The following is a 21,477-nucleotide window of genomic DNA, read 5'->3' on the forward strand; positions in this document are numbered from 1 at the left end:
GTTGTGTATGACCCATGTGAGTACTCTTTAAGCATAAACGTGTTTATAGGGTCAGGCATCTGCATAACACGCCTTTAGTATCAGGCTGCAACGTAATTCCTTGTGGTTTTCATTGCAAGTATAGAAAAATAAATTATAGCAGCCTTCGGTTGAAAACAAGAACAGTGAAGATTTCATCCTTCGCAGTGTAACTTCTCTAAAAAAACCCTACAGCATTATTTATTTATTTACTCTTTTATTAACACAAATATCCTCTAGCTTGTTACAACGACCAAACAGTTTTGATTTTGTATGCCTGTGAATAAAATAAAGAAGTTAAACTACATGGGTAACGCCTGGAACATGCACGTTCATTCTCTCAAAGTATTAGCCAGAGAGCTCTTCAAAACAGCAATTATTTAAAAATTGAAAAAAGAGTTACCTGTTGCTTACCTCCAGCGGATTAGCAGTGTTCTTCCGTTTATTTGTAAGGCACTCTGGAAGCACGGTTTTGCTCTAAGAAGGAAGATTCTGGCAATCAGCAGAACATGAAAAGAGGGGCAGGCTGACTGCTGCAAGTCATAGGACCATTTACCAGTACAGAGCCAGGCTTCTTTCTTCCCTCTTGTTCCAGGAACTTTCATAACCAGAGAACAACAATCTCATCTGATCTGACCTGAATCTGGACGCTGTACCATAGAAAACCTATGGAACCATTTAATATATGCGGTATAAAACCCAAGAGAAGTCTATATACAATGCTATATAGTAGGTTTTGCAATAAACAGTAGGAAATCAACGTTTTTTAGCTATGCCAGCACTTCTTAGATGTACACTGGAGCAAGTGCCATTTTTTGCAATGATAAAATTCTTTTACAGGGAGTCTGGTGACAGTCAAATTGTTCATATGAACCAGATTCGAGTTACTGCACTGCATTCTGTGAGTCCTGTGGAATCAGGCACGTAGCCCCTTCTATTACAAGTAAATAATTCATTTCTTAACATGACTCACGCATTATCTGTCTCAGAAGAGACCATTAGATCTGCTGCTCAAAGCCATTTTTCTGCTGGGAGTTCTTCATGAGTAATAAGGTCATTTACAAATTCAACATCGTAAACCAGCAAAGCATGGGAGCAGCAGCAAACTTCCTGAGCACATTTCTTAAGACCTTCAGAAATCTTGATGCTGGGTGCAGCCTAAGGGCAAGATGAGCCTGCACAGTGCTCTCTTTACATCTGCATCACTTCTGGTAGTTTAGAGGGAGAAGTGTGTGAATAAAACCCCTTTCAGAAAGCAACCGGGACACAATCATCTGTCATAGGACAGATATGGAGAGAAAAATCAAAAAAGAATACTGGCTAGCAACAAGCTCTGCCATTTCTGCAGAGGTAGCAGGGCACTAAAATCTGCAGAGGCTACTGGCAGCAGGACTGGAGGTCTGCAGGGGCACCGACACACACACGTCGTGCATCTCCGGTCACCAAAGGATGGAATTAAATCCAAGGAATTTAAAGTGTCTCCAAAAACGGGTATTAAGTACAACTCTTCTTAAGAACAGGTTCATTATTGTAATTCTTCGCCATATCTGTAAATGCATTTACTGTAGTTAATTGCATACTGCAGGAAAGTCGAGAACCTCACCTATGAATAGTTTGGGAAAGATGGACAGAGTGTTTTGAATGTAAGAATGTTTACTCTTCCTGTGTTAGTTTAAAGGGATAGATGCCAATAGATGCTTTTATGAATTATGAATGCAGCAGTCTTCTTTCCAAATGAAGATGCTGGAAGCCTGCCACTGGAATGAGGTGCTCACATTACACACTGCCAGCAAACTTCTGTTTCTATAATGAAAACTAGATTACTAAATCACTCTTCTTTGGAAAAACATTACTCTTGCCTATAATGATGTTGTATAGCATATTCTCCTCTAGAATAAAAGAGAAAAAAATAATCAGGATAGAAAGCCATTTGAATCACAGTTCTTGCAGGGAGATTCATGCGCTGTGCCCCTGGTGCAAATAGCTGTTTGTAATACCACCCACCTTCCTCCTTCAGTAAAACATAACCCGGGTTTATGACTATCAGGCATTCAGTACTAGTCCTATGCATGTTTCCTTTCCCCCACAATGATCCTCTTTTTAGCCACCTGAAATAATTCTTCAAAATAATTTATCAACATTTTTAATGGAAATCTTGATTGAGGAAACATCGCTCCCTACTCAGCAGCAGAATTTTACGCTTAAATACGGTTCCATTTTTGTTCCATAAAGAATGTGGTGGCAGTACATGGAAGCATTATGTGAAGTATTAGTTTATGACCTTTGATACATCCGAAGGTCAACTATTCAACATGAAAAAGGTTCAGAGAAAGCCAGTGGGGCTGCACTGCTGCTGCCGCTGCACAGGTTACAGAGCAGCCAACGGTGCCGCGACTGCTCTTCGTGTATCAAACGGCAACGTTACTAACGAATGCCATGGAAAACGTGTTTCATTTACTCGTATGTACACACCGCAATGCACTACACGTACCTTCACATTGGGTCTCCACAAGCAGTTGCTATCTTCTGCTAGCATCTAGAAGACTTGTCCAAGAGGATGCAAAAAGCTGTTTGCCTCAGGTCATTTCCGTTTAATTGGCAGTCCTTTCTATCATTTCCAAACCTGAACCGCATCTCAGATCTCACGGGGTGCTGCTGCAGGTTTCGCAGTAGCATCCCAGATAAAACATACGAGTGCTCTTGACTAACAGCTCTCCCTCCATTGTTTCTCTGTGCAGTAGCTCTGTATATAGTGCGAAGACTGCTTGTTCACACCAAGGGCTCGTTCATACGGATATCCTCTAGCTTCCAATTTGCATACACGTTTATTTTACGTTGCCTTAGAGTTAAAAAAACCCCGATGACATAATAAATGGTAATCAGAAGGTAAGTGCACAGAACAATAAATACTCAAAAAAAACCCCCACATCAAAAAAGGAGAGAACAAAAAGGAAAAAATAAAGCTGACATGATAATAAGCAGTGAAATTAAGTTTAAAAAACCTGCGGCAGAAGCTCCCTGGGACTGTTAAGCCCGGGAAATGTGCTTTTTAACAAAAGCCTCAGACAGACAGTCACACCTGGCTGTCTTTTATAAACGAGGTGCCAAATTCAGTCCACTTTGGTGTTAGGCAGGTTTTGCACCCATGAAAATGAATGGTAACGCTCTATGACACTAACGAGAACAAAATCAGGCCACGTAAATACCTTCTGATTTTCCTACGAGGCAAAGCATTACTGCATTCCATTTCCTACTCCGCATTCCTGTGAGCTGACAGTGCGCTTGCACGATTCAGATAGAAAGCTAGCAAGTGTTTTAATTCAAATATCATTACAAGCTAGAAAGGAGTCAGATAAAACCAGAGATTTTTTTTTTTATTGCACAAAATAAATTATATAGAAACAATGCAACAAAACAACTTGTATCGTAGGCTGCACAACAGATGTTACAACATGAATATATTTATTGCTTTGAGAAAGGAGCAATTCAGTGCTAGTAAGCAGATTAGTTGTACTTCTTGCTCATCTAGATTTTTCATAAAATTAATCCAACTGGGCTAGAGGCATCTTGCAGCACACGGGTCAGACCAAACTGTCGTTTGTTACCAGCTGTTAGAAAGGTGCTGTGGACATTCTTGACATCAGCATGGAGCGCTCAGTTTAACATCACCGGCACTGAGCCGTACAGGTACTTACAGAATCAGAAACAGCATTACAGATCAGACCTATTTATACCACGATTCTAAAAGGTCCGTTCCCAGGGTATGCATGAGCTGTTGCTCTGAAATAAATCTTGCTTACAAATGTAGATGGGCTTGAACTCCACACCAAGAAGCAGGACCACAGGGTTTTGTCAAAAAACACCCCCCTAGTACCAGCACTTCCCTCACCCAATTATAAAACTGCTCACTAGCGCTAACTCGGTTAGAGGTGTCTCATTTTTTCCAGGGCCACGCTCAGCTCCTAAGGATTTTAGCACAGAATTAAAAAAAAAAACCAAACCAAAACAACAAAAACCACTCCTTTGGTAGAGCTGGGTGAAATTTACAGTGCTTTTAAAAATACTCCCAAACGTGGTTCTTTATTATTTGGTTCTTTGTAAGATACAAGACTGAAACACTGGTACTGAACTCGTAGCTCAAACGGACGTAAGTTGTTAAAATGCTGCTTTGTGGACCCTGACACGTTGATCCCAATGAATTCATACAGAAATCAGCTCTTAACAAAAACGGCAAAAATGGAAGATATCCAAATAACAAAACACGGCAAAACCTGATCGCCTGCAGACCTTTGTGAAGCATGGGTATTAATGAGACTGTGGCACCACAAGTGTTCACAGTCTGAGTGAAATGCTTCCCCGATTGAACAAGTGCACGAGTATTTACTCGGCTGATTTTGTAACACTTATAAAACTATAACACTACCGCTAGTGAACACACTCGACGCTGCAAAGTTATTTACTCATGGGAAGGTTAGTATGATCAGATTGAATTTAAAAGTATGAGCCACTCGCAAAAGGAAATTCAGTGACCAAGTGGGATTTCTGGGTCACTCCGAGTTGTAGCTATGAGGATAAGTAAAGAAAGTAGCTCCAGTGAGGTCAAGCTGAAGAGCTTAACTCTGCATCAGGCCCGTGGAGCAGACCCCTGCAGAATCCCACTGAAATAAGTAAAGAGATTTTGGATTGTTCACTAATAACTACAAACAAATGTGGTGGCCACTCCTTACTGCACTCTAATAAAATTCTTTGCTTTACTGTTTGGTTTTTTTTTCCCTGAAACTGTGTTAATTCACTACGCTGAATCAAAATACAGCTAAGAGTGACGTTTCAAACAGCCACGCAATATTACAACAAATGAGTTACTATGAGTTTTAAAAACGCTATTTGTACAAACGCTCAGAAACTTCAGTGATGCAATCCATGCACGTACCCAGCATTAGTTTCCTTTGGAGGGAAATAAATACTAAACCTGACTCGTCTGGCACACTTCTTCATCCAGGGAACTCTGTTTTTAAAATGCTGTACATAAGATTCTGTCACCATTTTATAAAAATGTTTCTAAGTGTAATAAGATGCGACTGAACAACCAAATATACTCTAAAACATCCATTAAAACACAAACATCACAGAAATTATTAGTATTTTTTATAATGATTATGAAGTAGAAATGGCGTAAGGCAGGACAAAGCCAGTATCAAAGATGAAGAAACAGCACCACCAGTCTGTTTTGCAATTAGCTTTGTGATCCAACGGAAATATATTACCATAGTCAGACACGAGTAAGTGAAGAAATGCATTTAGCCCAGCTGTACTAACTATACAGCTTTACACAGAATAAACATTCCACAAATCAACAGAAAATGCATTTGTGCACCAAAAAATAAAAATATGGAAGTGATTCTCTAAGCAGCATTTTGTTTTCTTTTCTTTTTTTTTTCCAAAACATTAACATAGATAGATATTGGACTGATTAAATATCTACAAGTGCTTTTCCTTTACAAAAATACATATATTCTTAATAGTAGGATAGACCGTCATTAACAATGACCTGTGTTTTTTTTTTCACTTCAATTTGAATGATTTATAAGCTAAATTTTACAACCACAAAAAGGTTTATTTGTAATATGATGTTATCACTTTTGACAAAAAGCTTAAAACATTTCATATTGTAAAACAAATCCGCAACGTAACATCACAAGACGTTCTATGAGCTCCTAAGTACTGTGAGGGCTGTTATATTAAAAACTGGCAACCGCTGATCAAATGCAAGGAAGCATTAGAACATTATTACTGCTCACCATAGGCTCCTTTCTTATCGTAACTTGGATCACAGCTTATGTAAGGACACTTAGGCCCCCATCCCAAAAAAAATCCATTGAGAGTAACTCTGCGGCATCTATTCAGTAGCCTGGGATACCCAACAATTCAGGCTTCGCGTTGGTTTTAGGAAACGCAAAATATTTTCCTTTCAATAGCTAAGTCTGCAATAAGGGAAAAAATGATGCATTGCTTCACGTGTGTTCTAAGAAGCTTGTCTTTGAGAAAAAAGTTACGACCGGTAAGTTTTTGGAGTGAAATATTTCAGTCAGCTAAGTAATTAAGTTGTCTATTACTTTCCAGTTTAGTTATTTACCACCCTGGAAAAGGAAATCAAGGTATTTGAATTTCTTTATTCTTTCTATTTTATACTGCACAAGTAAAATAATCGACTTCTTGCTAATCACTGGTCTCCCACCAAGGACAGTAATGCCATTTGCTAAAAAAATACCTATAAAAATCTGTAAAACATACTTAATATCTCCTCATTATCCTTCAAGTCTGTCCTTTCCACCCTCCAAAATATCACTGAACTACAACCAGGAAAACTCAAAGTAGCTTGGTGAGTACTTTGTGCTTTGGAAGGGTTACAGGATTGACAGCACACTGAAGTTTTCTACCAGTTCACAGGCCAGGTATAGCAGACACATCAGTAACGCAAGCCTTTGTGCTTTTCTTTGGGAACGTGAGCTACGACTTAAGGAGCTACTCTAGGTCTGTTAACTCAACCTTGCTGTTATTCCTGTTGCATTTTTAAATGGTCTGTTTTGTTTTGGAAGCTGCCAGGTGTGCCTAACCCTGTAGCGTGGTGGCACAGACAGCTACCACCAGTTAAGTCCTGCCTGACTGCTTCCAGGCGTAACTCCTGACCGCTCAACTCAGCGCCTTGTTCCTGGTCAGTCTCTGGGTGGCTTTAACTTTGGTATTAAATAGGTCCCTTAAAACTATTAGGCAATCAGATTATCCATAAAAATAGTTTATTTTTAAAAAACTTTTTTTATGAACAAACTAAATATCTGACAACAAAGAGTAATTTTAAATCAATCAGTATGTGGTACTGTTCAGTAAAATGGGAGCACGTTTCGTTTTTACCGCATTAAAATTCATGACACATCAGCAGCGATGTCCACTATACTCAGTATAATACAAAACAGAACTTGAGGAGTAGAATACCGTCATAAAATATGTGCCTTGCACTTCGATAATAAGCATCTTTATTACAACTTCATTTGTAATACAAACCTCAGTACGTTAGCTAGCAGCACAAACATTTTACTGTTGTGGCAATTCTGTATATTGTAAAACTCGACTCTTACCCTGCTTTCCACTCACGATCATGAGGAAAAAGGAAAACGCACAGTAACTACTTCTGTTCACCTCGTCTTGTCAACTGTCACGTCATTAACCCTGTTAGAAGCATCTGCTAAAAACACACATAGGAGTTACCTCAAAGAAAAGTATGCCTAATGGTTCAGATAAACACGCAAAGTCAAACTAATGCCTCTCTTTGGTTACAGTTCATGTAATCACAAAAGCTTCCACTTGTGGACATCTTTCATTCCAGAGTATCTCCTCCATCCTGAGCCTACAGAACTGGGTCTCTTTCTGCAAGCACGAAGGTAGCCGGGACATTTCCAGCCTCCTATAGAGCTCCTCTGTTTTAGTGCCAGACCCCAGGACTGCACAGATGAAACAACATCTCTACTCAGTTGTAGGAGCAAGCTACCTGAACTCAAAAAACTTACGGCACATACCTTGGATGGAAGAAACTGTCAGGAATTCATTAATCAACTTTCTGTTTTTGAATCTGATGCTTTAATCTGATCTACAGTGTAGACAGTAGTTAAAAAAATTGAACGGCTAGATATGCGTCTGTAGAAAAATGTATTGCAAGATAATCTTTTGGAGGACAATCCTACAGAAAGATGTTTCAGCTGAGGTCTGAAGGCCAGACTTCCCATATCTGATAAAACCAGTGGTAAATGAACAGTTGGAAACTCTTCACATTGCCTTTAGGGTGAATCAATCCCCTTGTGTCTTAAAATTCATCCTGGAACGTGGTCCAGTAGACTGCAACCCTTCCTCAAACAAGTATCTTTAGCTGAACATCCTGTGGAAGCATTACCTTGTTCAAACTGGCTATGAACTGACTATGAAAACTGCTGAAATCCATGAGAGCTGACTGATGAACCAAACCTATGAGCTGATGCCACGTGTGCAATTTCTCCTTCATTACTCCTCAACGTTTGTACTTGTTGAGCATGAAATGGGGTGGGGTATGGGAATGGGCAAAGGATGTGTAAGAGCCTAGAACTAAACACAGGACAGAGGGTACCTGAACAGACATTTTAACTGAGATAAATAGTAAAATAACACAGCATGAAGTAAAATGAGAGGGGTAACATCCTGCAAGAGATACGCATTTTCAAAGGAATCAGATGCCTGTCTAGGTTAGCTGAAGGAACTGGACCAAGTTTGTGATTTAAGCACCTCTATGTTCATATATTTGCTGTGGATAGGCATATAAAACTTAACTGCCTTTGGTCTTTTCCTGGATAAAAACTAATTTGATCAGTCCAGGTAACTGACCAGTATTTTATGTAGCCCTTCGATAAACAGGGCTCAATCTGTTTATTCTGAGACTTAAAGACTGGCTTTGAACAATCATCTGTTCCCTACTATTTCTACCAGACACAGTACCTGACTGAGCTGGACGCTATTCCTTTTGTTGCAAGTCCTCCCAAGAATATTTTTCTGGGGAGTAAGTGCCTCTTGGTGTCTTCAGTGACATGAAAATATAAAAAAAAAAAACCATAAAAACGACTCTAATTGGTTCAATTAAAGGACTAAACCCCTGGCCTATTTTGTTATTTTGGAAAACAGCAGAGAAGGACAGACTGTTTCCTTCTCTCACAAAGTCCTGTCTAACGATTACACGTGGGGGAGATGAGGTGGAACTCTGGATCATCACTTTGTCTGCAGCAGAGAACAAGAGCCTAGTTTCCATCTAAAGGGAATGTGATCAATCTCTCTTCTCCTATAGATATACTGCAACTGTTTCTGATAACTGCAGAAAAGAAAAGTCAAGTCAAATTGTTGGAGCCTAAGGAGAAAAAAAGACCAAGATCCAGAAAATAAAATAATTTCAATATAAAAGTAATTCTTTTCATACAGTTTCTGCTGAGACAGGTTCTCTTCAATTTTAAATTATCTAACAGAACACATTTCTTTCTCTGCTTGTTTCCCATGAAAGAAAGCTTCTCAACGTAGCATGTTTATGAAATATTCTTGCTGAAAACATTAAGACCACAGATAAAATACAAAAGCAAATATTACCCTGCCAAACTCAAATAAAGGGTTTAAAAGATATTCTGTATTAATAGTCAGGCACTTTGCTTTATGTAACATATTTAGTAAAGTCAAAATAATACTTTTCAGAAATTGGTTTTGCATAATAACTGCAAGCTCGCCGAGTATGCACAATGTGCTTTTAGTGCTGCATACTCCTAGCACCCAAACCCTAGAAGCTTTCACATGAACAGTACCTACTACAGCGATGAGTCACTTGGATTATTGTAGCGATCTTATTTGGTCTTTCATCCAAACAAAAATATCTTTACAAGACTAGGCCCTTCGCTACGAGCAGTGTAGTAATGCATGATGGAATTCCATATTGTTTGAAATATTATAGGATCTTGCTTGTAAAATCTACCTTACAGTGCATTACTGGACAAATGCAGTACACAGCTATGCTCAAGAAGCAGCTCCTTATGACTTTCATTGATGAGTTACTCCAGAGTTAAAAGCACATATAAGCTGTTCACTTTTAGGGAAAAGAAAGCAAGCACCAAATGTGCTCAACAAGAGACAGCAAGGTAAGGTAGTGGTGAGGATTGTTTTAGGTCTTGTTCCCCTGCAGCTAGGTACTGCCAGTATGAGAAATCCATAGAAACACAGTGGCAGCAACTTATAAAATCCTTATTTCACATTCCCATTCTTTACAAACATGCAGTGGTGACACTTTGTCATGGAAATGCTCAGAAAGCGTGACTGCATACAGTAAACTGCTCTAGGTTGGCATATGGCGCAGTTTTAATGGAATGCTTAGTACTCATTTCACTTTACCCCATCTTTGGCACACAAGAACCTGCACGCTCATATTACTGTGCTGTTCAGATAATTGGCACAACTGAATCAAATGTGCATATCTGTGGACACATGGCACATACACACCATAGGGAAGGGAAATTTCCTGTAAAAAAAGGCAGTGCCTGTGTTATACAAGCTACCCTGTTAAGATATGTATTTCACTGGCACTTCAACTGCTACAAAAACTATGATACGATACCAGTGCTCAGGCATCACGCCATCAGATCAGAAATGCGTAATGTGTAGGTGGCTAGATCATATGTATTTAATGCCATGATTTTCAGCTGGGAATATTAAACAATTTCTGCCAGTATTTTCCATACTTAAAATGAAGATTTGCCTTCTGCAACCTAGTTTTAAGTTGCATCAAGAAGATACCGTGAATTAAACCAATGTCCAATTCCAATCAAGATAAATTCATGGTTCTCCGAATTGCGAATACAGAAAGCTATGAGTCAAATCTTCTATTAGCTGTCATTCAGAAGCAAATACAAAGTAGTCCTATTTCAGGGGTCTTGTTAAGTGGAAGCAAACTTCTGTGTAAGATAACTGAAAATGGATTAAAAATAACGTGATGTTCTCTTTCTAAACCAAGTCTGTTCAAATTTGGCAAACCAGCGAGTGCAATTGTTGAGAAGATTTGTCCCCTGAAGCAAGCAGAAATTATGCTTAAGAGTTCTACCATTAGTTCAGTGAGAAACTGAAGCAGGTGTTTTATCTCAAGTGAATCTACAGTGAAAATACTGGTATAAAAAACACGTGAAATATATAAAAACTGTAAGGTGTCATTTGTATGTGCATGTAAATATTTACAAATAAGATTCTGTTTCTACTGTACAAAACAACTGCATATACTAAACAGAAGAATGAGTTGCAATTAGAACGTGTGCTCTGCTCTTCCAAGCTGCTCCATGAGGAGGACTTCTGTATACACAAGGAATCTATTTTTCTCTAGAGGCCATGCAGAGAAGAGCACTCTCAACATGGAGTATCTTCTTCTGTCATGTAGCACATCACAGACAGGACAGGCAAAAAGACAACTGCTTTCTGCAGCCAGCACGTGCACCCCTTCCCACCTATGGTGTGGGTAAGCCACTGCCTGTACCAGTCAGCACACTATGCCTGCAGAAAGGAGCAGCAGCTTCCTAAACACTTTGCTTCCCCAAGTTCACTGGCGCCTGCACAATATGTGCAACCTCGACCTGCAATGGCAGGTTTCCTAAACAGACTGCTGCCAACAGCATCTTTATTTCTGCATGTCATACGGGCTTTGGAGTGCAGTGGGAGTAGTCACCCTGAAGACGTATGGATTCCTCAAGTCATCAATGTTAGAACTCCTGCTAACATTAAAGGGGCCAGATTTAATCCACAACATGCTTCTTTCTCCTTCAGAAACATACTAATGTACACGAACACAAGTTTACAAAGGAGTCACAGCCTTGCATCTATCTTTTGTACTTGATCCCAAGATAGAACTCTCACTTTGTCTTATCTACCCACGATTAGTTCACTCTATAGTAGCTTCTGAAAAGTTGATTTGGTTCCTTTTTGCTGTACGCAACAGGCATAAGAAAGCAAGTAATTATCTACAATACTAGCAGGTGTGTATTAAGCAGAAATTACATAAAGGTACTGAACTGCAAGTATCTCCACAGAATTTGAAGTGGAAAACTCAGCTGACTTTTAAGCAGAGCAAAGACAATGGAAGACTACAGAAAACATAGGTATTAGTATGCTCCCTGCAACATTACCAGAAACCTCAACAAGCACTCTATACTAGAACCATCACACTCGCAATACCTAAGGCAACAATCACTTTTTTATCTAGCACTATTGGGTGTTAAGAAAAAGAAGACTTGAACACTTATTTTGGTCAGACTGCTTATCTTCATTATTGCACTACCTCTAATTTTATAGAAATATGAATGAACAATTCTATAATGAATGCTAAACTCCAGATAGTCACGAGAGAGATCATGTAATTAAAGCTACGTGTTAATTTTATTTTAGCATACCATACACTTCCAACCAACCTTAAAAGGAAATGCTCACTACAAAAGGCAATAATTATGTAAAATTTTGCCTTGGTTGGAATCTTACAGTGAAATTTATTTGTTCTGTAGACACGTTTTTGACTTCCTGTTTATGGAGGCTTTATTAGAAGAAATGTAATCTGACCAGAAGCATTTTCCAAAAATAGCTAGTATCCCAAATTCCAATCTTTAGGGAAACCATAGAAAAGTGCAAACACAAAGGCTGCGATGCTTTTAAGCAACATTAGCAGAATCTCTTTAGAAGATTTAAAATTACTGTCTTGAACTACCATGTCCTATATCTCCTGTTAAAGGTAATTAATCTTCATTCACTGCAAAAGGACTGTTGCACACTCATGAGTGAGCTATACCTAGACCCATGAGAAGCTTATCAAGAAAAATGTAGTGGCCCAATCACCACTCTTCTAAATATATTTTCTATACAAAATATTTTCAAGGTATAATCCTTAGGTATTTGTACAGTACTCTATGATTTAAACAACAATATTCAGTAAAATAGTAAGTCTGTGAAACTGCAACACCACATGGAATGAGCACTCTGCCATTTTGCTAGTGTAATCAGTATTAGGACCAGAAAAATTTTCTAACACGCAAGCAAAAATATTCCATAGTTTTTGAATCTTGACTGTACACTTCATGATTTTGGCTATGATTTGCAGCACACTCGTAAGATACACAAATATCTTATGCACGTTTCAGTAGCAGAATGGCACTTGGCTTGCTCTAATAGGAACAACAGAGATGCAACTGACAGTTTTAAGAAAGACAATGTCCTTATTTGCATGCTGAAAATCTGGTTGTGTCCCCCTAATCCAGGCACATCCATTCATTGTGCAATCTGTCGATGGGTAAACAAATAGTGCAGGATTCGTCTCAGTGGGATCTGGCCCTTTGGTCTACCCGAAGTCAATTCTAGGTCGATACTGAAGTACCATAGGGTAAGACTAAAAATCAAAGCAAGAGAAAGACAACAACAAAAAAACAAACGAGAAAACATGAAGACATAATTCATAAAAAATACAAAGAAAATGCAATTAAAGATTGCTGTTAAGAACAACCAGACCTTACCTCTAAGACACGTGTATATGGCAATCAGTTTTATTTGTATGAAATAATTCTATACATTTCAACAGTCAAATCCATACCTGTACTGCAAATATATATTTAATCTCTAAGTCAGTTAGCTGTTGTTACTTGTCATTAATATAAAATTCCTGTATCTGCTTTTATACATTTCATAATTTATGTTCTACAACGAATACACTTGGGAGTGCTCAATCAACTCCTCTTATTTCTCTGCTGCTGTGTTTGAGGAAAAACAATCTTTTCTAAAAACTTTCTACATGCTCTCTGAAAACAAAGTCAATTTGTACATGATGTACTTTGTTTTATTTTGATGCATGCAGAGGTTCCATAGCTATACTAGTAGTTAATGGCAGTCACACTACTCTGCTATTAAAAAGCAAAAGAAAATAAAATCAGGTGAAATTGCTGCCAGCTGATTTTCTGAGAGCTGAAGGCTAACTTCTCCCCTAAATGCAAACTTCTGATCTAGTGATAATTTGGTTTTTTTAGTTCTTACTGGAAATAAAATGGCAAATCAACTGCTTGGACCCCTGAATTGGACAAAACTGTTGTGGAATGGGAGGGTTTCCAGAAAGTGCACATACCTGGAATACCTGGGCACTTGCTGCTGGAAGTTATGTTTCACTAAATGCCATTTTTTCAGTCTGTCACCGTTTCATTTAAGTTTGATGTTCATCTCTTAACTTCATTAAGATACTAGATGTTTTCTATAGCACAAAACCCAGGAAAATCTTACTGTCTCAGCAACTGAATGGGCTTAACTACCTCTCTGCCACAGGGCAGAGGAATATAGCTAATTTAAGTCTTTTTTTATTGCAGATTTGGAGCTACAAAGGATTATTACAGAAGCTACCATTAAAACCAGAAATGTTTTACTGCATCCTTCAGATGCAATACAGATGAACTCCGGTGACCAAAATACAAAGGTATCACTGCAGAGACCTATAGAGCTTCATAAACTTTCCATGCCATCACCAGAACTAAACGTGATTGTACTTGCTGGGGATTTACCAACTGTAGTGCAAAGAAATCACAACACGAACTCAGAGGTGTTTAACAGCAGCAGGAGCATTTAGGAGAGAAGACAGAGAGCACCATGTGTGGTCTGCACGTGCAATTAGCAAACATACGTTGGTAGTATCATAAATTGCTTGGTCTCTGATTTTTTTTTGCATAGGATAAGACTACCTTATTATTTAAATGCTATTTCACATGTTTTTCACTTTGATTACATGAATTGTCTCTAAAAGTACTCAGCTCTAATCGGAAGTGCACAAAGGCAGAGACAGAGCAGTCACCTCACTGAAATTGCCACGTAAACCAGAGAGGCTCAGTGTTTTTGCAAACAAAATTACTAACCAACTGTATAAATAAAATGCACTATGCTGGAACACTTTTAAGCACTGAAGGAGGCATGACTGCAGCAGGTCAATCCTATCGATGGTGGGCAGTGACCCTCTACCATTAACTTTAATTTTTTGCTCAAGCAAAAACATTATTTCAAAGTTCCAAAGTAACTTTTACAAATTGATTCCAATGAAAATTCTCAGTGAGGAAACTGAAAAATTGTTTCATACAGGTATGAACCAGTTTGATCAGTTACATTTAGAAATCAACTTCAGTCTGCAGGTTCTGGAAGTTTTTAGTTTGTTATATTCTAGACATAAGGCATTATTTCACTTCTAATTTTAAAAGATGTGAAAGGAACATAGTATTAGAAAAATCTAACGTTCTTTACTCCATTAAAACAAACATATGAATTGCCATAAAGAGATGAAACCAATGTAGCCTCTTTTGATGCACATTCTTCAGTTCTGATCCCTTGTCAGGGACTGGCCAGTGCTACTAGTTAGAACTCTGAGCTAGGAAGAGGCAGATAATCCTTCCAGACTGATGCAGATATCAGCTTAGAGAATATTTCTCTAACAGAAAGATAAATAGGTTAATGGAAAGGAAAAAACCCAAACCCTAAACCTTTAGAATGGGTTCTACTTACTCATTCGATAAAGCTTTCTCTGAATGAACAAAAATGCTCAGGCCTTGTTCAGTTTTAGCACTCTGTCGTAAGGAATTCTAAAAACTCCACACCTCGGATTACATCTGAAGTGCTGATGGGACCTTAATGACTGTAGTATGTACAGTCGTGAGTGCCTCTTACCTGATAAAAAGTGCCATCCTGTGAGCAGACTTGCGAAGATGAGCAGTTCTGACACCGAAACTGCGAAGGAGATGATTTTCTGATCAGATAAGAGGCATCCACAGCTGGACATATACATTCACCATTCAACGTTTTTTTAAATTTTCAAAAGTAAAGCTTAGAATTAATTTACTTATCTAGAGCAGGAAAGACTTTTCTAATGAATAAATTGGTATTTTTCCTTTACTACTCTACCTCTCATAAGGTTCACAGGTGTGCCAGTAAAAGCTCATGGTGAATAGCACCAGAGCCAGAGATAATGGATTTACTTTATCTTCATCCAAAGGAAGAGATTGTTAATTAACTATCGTCACAACTTCTGTTTTGTAACAAGACCCAACACAGTTAGAGAAAACAAAATTATAAAAAAAAACGTAATTTTTACAGGTTTTAGTTTGTCACGTCTGACTTGAGGGGAGTGGTTTAAAGCTACATGAAGGAAAAGATGAACACATATCTGCCTACGCTATATGCATGTAAACGTAACTTGCAAATGCAATCCGGAGTTGCCAACTCTCACATTCACTTAATGTTAAAAACGACAATTCTGAAATTTTTGAAAAATTTAAGTCAGTAAAAATAATGTCCATTTTGTCGAGATTACGGTTACTGTTGCTTCCAAACCAATGCAACTGCTGGAACTCCATTTGTAGGCAGGAGCTGCAGGATTAAATGTCATGGAATAATTCCATTATCACTACATTTTTGCCTCAGCGTTTCCTAATAGTACAGCTAACGCTCACAAAAATAGATGTCAAGGCAAACACCCACTGGTTCCAAGGCAGCATTGGAAAAAATACTGCAGAACGTTCCCTTATTGGTGCAATATTTGGGTTTCAGCAATCTTCAAATTTCAGTGCAATGTGATTTTCGAACGTAATGAATACTTGCCTATATACATTAACTTCTCTAATTCCTATCAAAATCTATCCTTCCAAAATTTATCCCCCCCACATTACATTAAGGTAAAGCTTTAAGAAACTTGTGAACTCCACAGTGTGCTTAATCCTCTGTCTTCTCTGTTTGTGCCTCAGTGCTTTTGAGTATTATGGGAAAAAGATACCAGAAAGTTTGGAATTTTCTACAGATCAGTATATTGAGGTATGTTAAGTGCTTAACTTCAGCTGCACTCCAATATAGCCTCCACTGGTAGGGACAGACAACAAGTCTGCATATACTACAAAGCAATAAAGAGTGAAGAACAGTCGACAGCCACACACAAACAAAGGTATGAAAGAGAAGAAATGGGGATATGACTTCTAAAAACCCCATGAAACATACAAGACAATAGAAGGGCTGCTAACTCAAACTGAGTATCAAACCCGAAAGAAATGTCTTTTAATAGGTTAAATATTGCAATTTTAAAATAGACACATGCAGCAAGAAAAACCGATTTAGCTGCGTTATCTGGATACTCGTGTTATACAGCATATCCAAGAATCATGGGTACAGGACTAACAGAAACAGTAACAAAACAATGACATTTCTCCAGTATCTTTTCAGTGCTATTTTTCAGTTTAGTGACTGAATAAAACAGATTCTTGATAAAGAACTGCTGGATGCAGATTCCCCAACGACTGTAACTCAAAAAGTCACTAAAAGCAAATTTGCAGAAAAAGGACAAGTGCTTGGGTTTTCAGATACTTGATTAGAAACTCAGAGCAGAACTTGCATGTAAACTTCAAATACCCACTATTTTTAAGTTTCAGAATCTACCCAATGCACATGCTGCAGGGTTTCACTTATGGGGTTTAACGTAAGAAATCCGGAAAACATTTTTAAATATAGGGATATTTAAAGGGTCATAGAATACATTTTGGGGCAAGCCATAAAAGCATGTATATTTTCTATATTAAATATACCAAAACATAGTTTATTAATAATGTAACAGCATTTACGTTTTCGCCTCTTAGTCTCCATCTCGTCATATAGATGAATTCCATAGTATGATCCTTCCCCATGATCTCTCCATTGCATAGTACATCCAGCTTGAAATACAACAGAACCAACAGTAAGACAAAGTGATTCAAAATTTTAATGTCTAAATGAACTCTTAAGCGAGTCTCTGAGAATTAATACAAGTCCTATCATTATACAATAACGAAATCACTAGAAGACAAACTCCCTAGAATTTATCAACAATACGTGCTACCTGTTTGGAGAGAAAGCCTTGTGCTGTGTTTTGAAGGCCTTCTTGCTACATCAATGCTCTTTCAACAGATACAAACCAAGACAAAGGGATTCAAAAATTTTAATGTCTAAACGAACTCTTAAGCGAGTCTCTGAGAATTAATACAAGTCCTATCATTACAAAATAACGAAATCACTAGAAGACAAACTCCCTAGAATACAAAACAATACGTGCTACCTGTTTGGAGAGAAAGCCTTGTGCTGTGTTTTGAAGGCCTTCTTGCTACATCAATGCTCTTTCAACAGATACAAACCACAAGTACTGCAATTTTCAACTTTTTTAAATAAATGAAACAGTAATTCTAAAAAATATTTTGAAACACCTATAAATTACAAGGAAAGTCTATTTCTGAGTATACAAACGTGAGTCTTCATTCAATGAATAAAGACAAGGAAAAAAAAAGGCAATGATCTCGCTAAGAAAAATGGCAGGTTTAAAGTGTATTATTGCATCTTACTTTTACCCTCCACTGAAAATGTTAGGTAATTCTTTCATTCCTGTAGCCATAATGTTTTTCTATTTTTCAGAGAAAAAGAAACGTCAAAAACTTGAAGTACGCAGGTATTATGTAACACAATCCATAAAGGTGCCAGAGACAGATTAACTTAACCTAATTAACAAAACTAAATTACATCAAAATGGCTCATCTGCATGTCATGACACTGCGACAAGCTCCTGCGTATAGCTCTGCAATAATCTGTCCACCTAACTCAGCCCCACCCCTGACCAAAGCCGGGATGCTGCCATTTGGAATATTGTGTTTAATTCTGGGCCCTCAGTTCAAGAAGGACAGGAACTGCTGGAGAGAGTCCAGCGTAGGGCTACAAAGATGATGGAGGGAGTGGAGCATCTCCCTTATGAGGAGCGGCTGAGGGAGCTGGGGCTCTTTAGTTTGCAGAAGAGGAGACTGAGGGGAGACCTCATTCATGGTTATAAATATTTAAAGGGTGAGTGTCAGGAGGAAGGAGCCAGGCTCTGCTCTGTGATGTCCAATGACAGGACAAGGGGCAACAGGAGCAAGCAGGAGCATAGCAGGTTCAATCTGAACATGAGGACAAACCTTTTCACTGTGAGGGTGCCAGAGCATGGCCCAGGCTGCCCAGAGAGGTTGTGGAGTCTCCTTCTCTGCAGACATTCAAAACCCGCCTGGCCGTGTTCCTGTGTGACCTGGTCTGGTGATCCTGCTTTAGCAGGGGGGTTGGACTGGATGAGCTTTCGAGGTCCCTTTCAGCTCCTGAGATTCTGTGATTCTGTGATTTGTGCTAAAGGCACCGTGCAGTTCATGGAGTCACCGACTCCTGTAAGGGAACTGGCTGAAGAAATAATCTGTGCCGAGATCAAAATTCCTGTATCCCTAGCAAGAGGGAAAGCAGGGACAGAAGTCTCACACTTCCCAACTCCACCTTACATCCCAACTTCTACCACGTTTGGAAATCCCCCCAGAAACAGTCTTGGCCACATTCAAATCATTCACGGAGCAGACACTCTCTTCATCAAATGCCACCGAATTCCAGAGAAGGTGCAAAAAAAAGTATCTGCATTTTGAAAGATTCAAATGGTACCGCTCCTCACTTCTCCAGAATTATAGGGTGCTTTCTTACATCTAAAGATAACAAAACTGCAGAGTAATCTGGTGTATGGATAGTTTTCCCCAGCAGCTACTAGCCCAAAACTGTATTGAATTTTTTATTACCGCCAAGGAAAGAGAAAGCATTGATTTACTTTTTTTACATAAAAATATCAAAACCTAATGTATCTGATCCTTCGCAAGTGAGCAGCAACCTGAAGATACGAGAACTGTATCAGTTTTTCATTAGCAACTTCAGATCACTTTTCATTTAACGGCAGAAAGTGCAACTTGGAACATTGAAAGGTGCTTAGTGACTGGGATAAAAAAATATTCCTCAAGTTTTAATATGATTAAATTTCATAAAAAACTAGTACTTTGCAGGGAAATAAAAATACAAGCATTGCTTTTTCCAATGTACCTCATAAGAACTTGGAAGTTTTAACTTTAAGCTGAGAAATTTTTTGATTGTTCCCACGGTCACTCGAGTAGAACAGCGGATAAATTTCTTCATTAAACCCTAAAGCAACAGCAACGAAACAGAAAAGACATGTTAGAAAATTTGGAGCATATAAGCAATCTTTAGTGCAAGAATTGATTTTTCTTTTTTAACCAGTAACCAATTTTACTGCGCTTTCCTCTAATTCACAATGGCACCATAGGTTCCTTTGTTCACTTTTTCCAAAATTTACATGACGAGCAAGTTCATTTAACTCATCTCTTGTTCTAAAGAAATTTCCAAAAGATACAGAAGAGAGGAGAGAAAAAAACCAACCCAAACACCCAAACTACCAAAATAAGAACTTAAATGATCTGAGTGTCTGTGTTAATTACACTGGTGGTAAAAGGATGCTAAATTTCTTAGAATGTCTTCAGTCCTTGAGAGAAAAAGAAAGTAAAATTATCCTTAAATAATCTAGATGAAATACAGGGAAGCTACAAACCTGAGATGTGATCTGTTACCACAGATTCTGTGATCCAGCACCTAACAGTTCTGATTCAGTAGGAAAGCTGGAGATCTAAGACTCCTCCATAGTGAGGAAGATACAAATTTCTTACTGTATACAGCATAAACGGACTCAATGGACGTTACAGTTAACGTCAGTGGTTATAAAATGCGGCGGTTGCTGTAAGATGCTGTTCTACCGACAATAACAACAGCCCAGATGATGTTTACTACTCACTTTGACTACGTTATCTCCTGACTGCCCATTGTTGCGTAAGCAGTCTAGGCAGATAGCAATCTGTGGGTCACTCCTGTGATAGTCTTTATCTTCCTCATTCTCATCACACTCCTCATCTGCTTTGGGTTTATCAGCCTTTGGGCTTTCATCTGTAAAACATGAAGATCATATTATTTAAGTATAAAATAATTAGAAGTCACAGTACCAACAAACACGTATTTAAAGTAATACTTCATTTTCAAGAGCACGTTTTTCTTTCCAATTCGTTTTATACAATTTTAATTCAGCGCATTCTTAAACCGATGAATTTACAACTCTCTGAAAACAAAGTTGTACTACTGAAATTTTCACGGAAAGTGCAAACAACAGATTTCTATGTGACAAAACAAGATCAGGCTGATAGACCACTAATGGTTATTGCTGACTTCTGTTTGTGACCAGTGATTAAAACTCTGCACATGCATCAAGACCACGCAGCCACGCAAACCTACACTTACGGCATGGCAGTTCACTGCCAAAAAATACCGAAGTAACAAAGGTAACCAATTCATACTGACTGTCTACCTCAGTAACTTAGTGAAGACAAGTTCCTGAAATGTTACCATGGAGTAAACTGAGATTAAACTGAAGTTTCATCCACTTTCGACCTAGTTTAAGTAACATCATTGTAACATCTCCATGTATCTCTCTGCAGAAGGATTTTATAACTAAATAGCCATATACGTACTTATTCCTCTTTAAAAATAAAAAGTAATTAAAAAAAGGAGCGCTCCCCACATTACTGACAGAGCGCATACATCCTATATAACCATACACACCACGTTACCTCTCTTAACTGATGCTACTATGTGTGCTACTGACTCCTGGTTTAAAAATCCAACTCTTCAGCAAAGGTACCATCTCCTACAGTTTTAGCATAAGTTTTTAGCAAACTTTTAGCATAGCTGAACACGTGAATCTTAAGACTAGCAAGCACATCTAGATAAGGCCACAATGTTTGTAAATAATAACCATACAATGAAATGGAGTAATTTTTACAGATCTGGAATACAGTATGCAATAACCCTATTATGTGCATTTGTTGTAAAGATTTTTTTTGGTATCCCCAACTTACTTATTTTGATTTAAAACAAAGGCTGCTCTCTGTTGGAATAAAACATTATCACAAGTAACTTCAACAGGCTACTTGTGCATTTCCTGAAGACCTTTAACAT

At 38.3% G+C, this 21,477-nt stretch overlaps 1 protein-coding gene across 1 annotated transcript; it reads right to left on the reverse strand.

Moving 5' to 3' along the window:
- Positions 1 to 12,124: 12,124 nt before the first annotated feature.
- Positions 12,125 to 20,412, reverse strand: PCGF5 (polycomb group ring finger 5; the record flags this gene model as incomplete). Its single annotated transcript, XM_010188884.1, has 5 exons — positions 12,125 to 12,982; positions 15,283 to 15,342; positions 17,220 to 17,309; positions 19,501 to 19,599; positions 20,264 to 20,412. Coding segments are annotated over 5 exons (446 nt in total), but the record flags the coding sequence as incomplete, so codon positions are not given.
- Positions 20,413 to 21,477: the final 1,065 nt, after the last annotated feature.

This window comes from Mesitornis unicolor, unplaced genomic scaffold, assembly GCF_000695765.1.
Source record: "Mesitornis unicolor isolate BGI_N332 unplaced genomic scaffold, ASM69576v1 scaffold1020, whole genome shotgun sequence".
In the NCBI taxonomy this organism is placed as follows: domain Eukaryota; kingdom Metazoa; phylum Chordata; class Aves; order Mesitornithiformes; family Mesitornithidae; genus Mesitornis; species Mesitornis unicolor.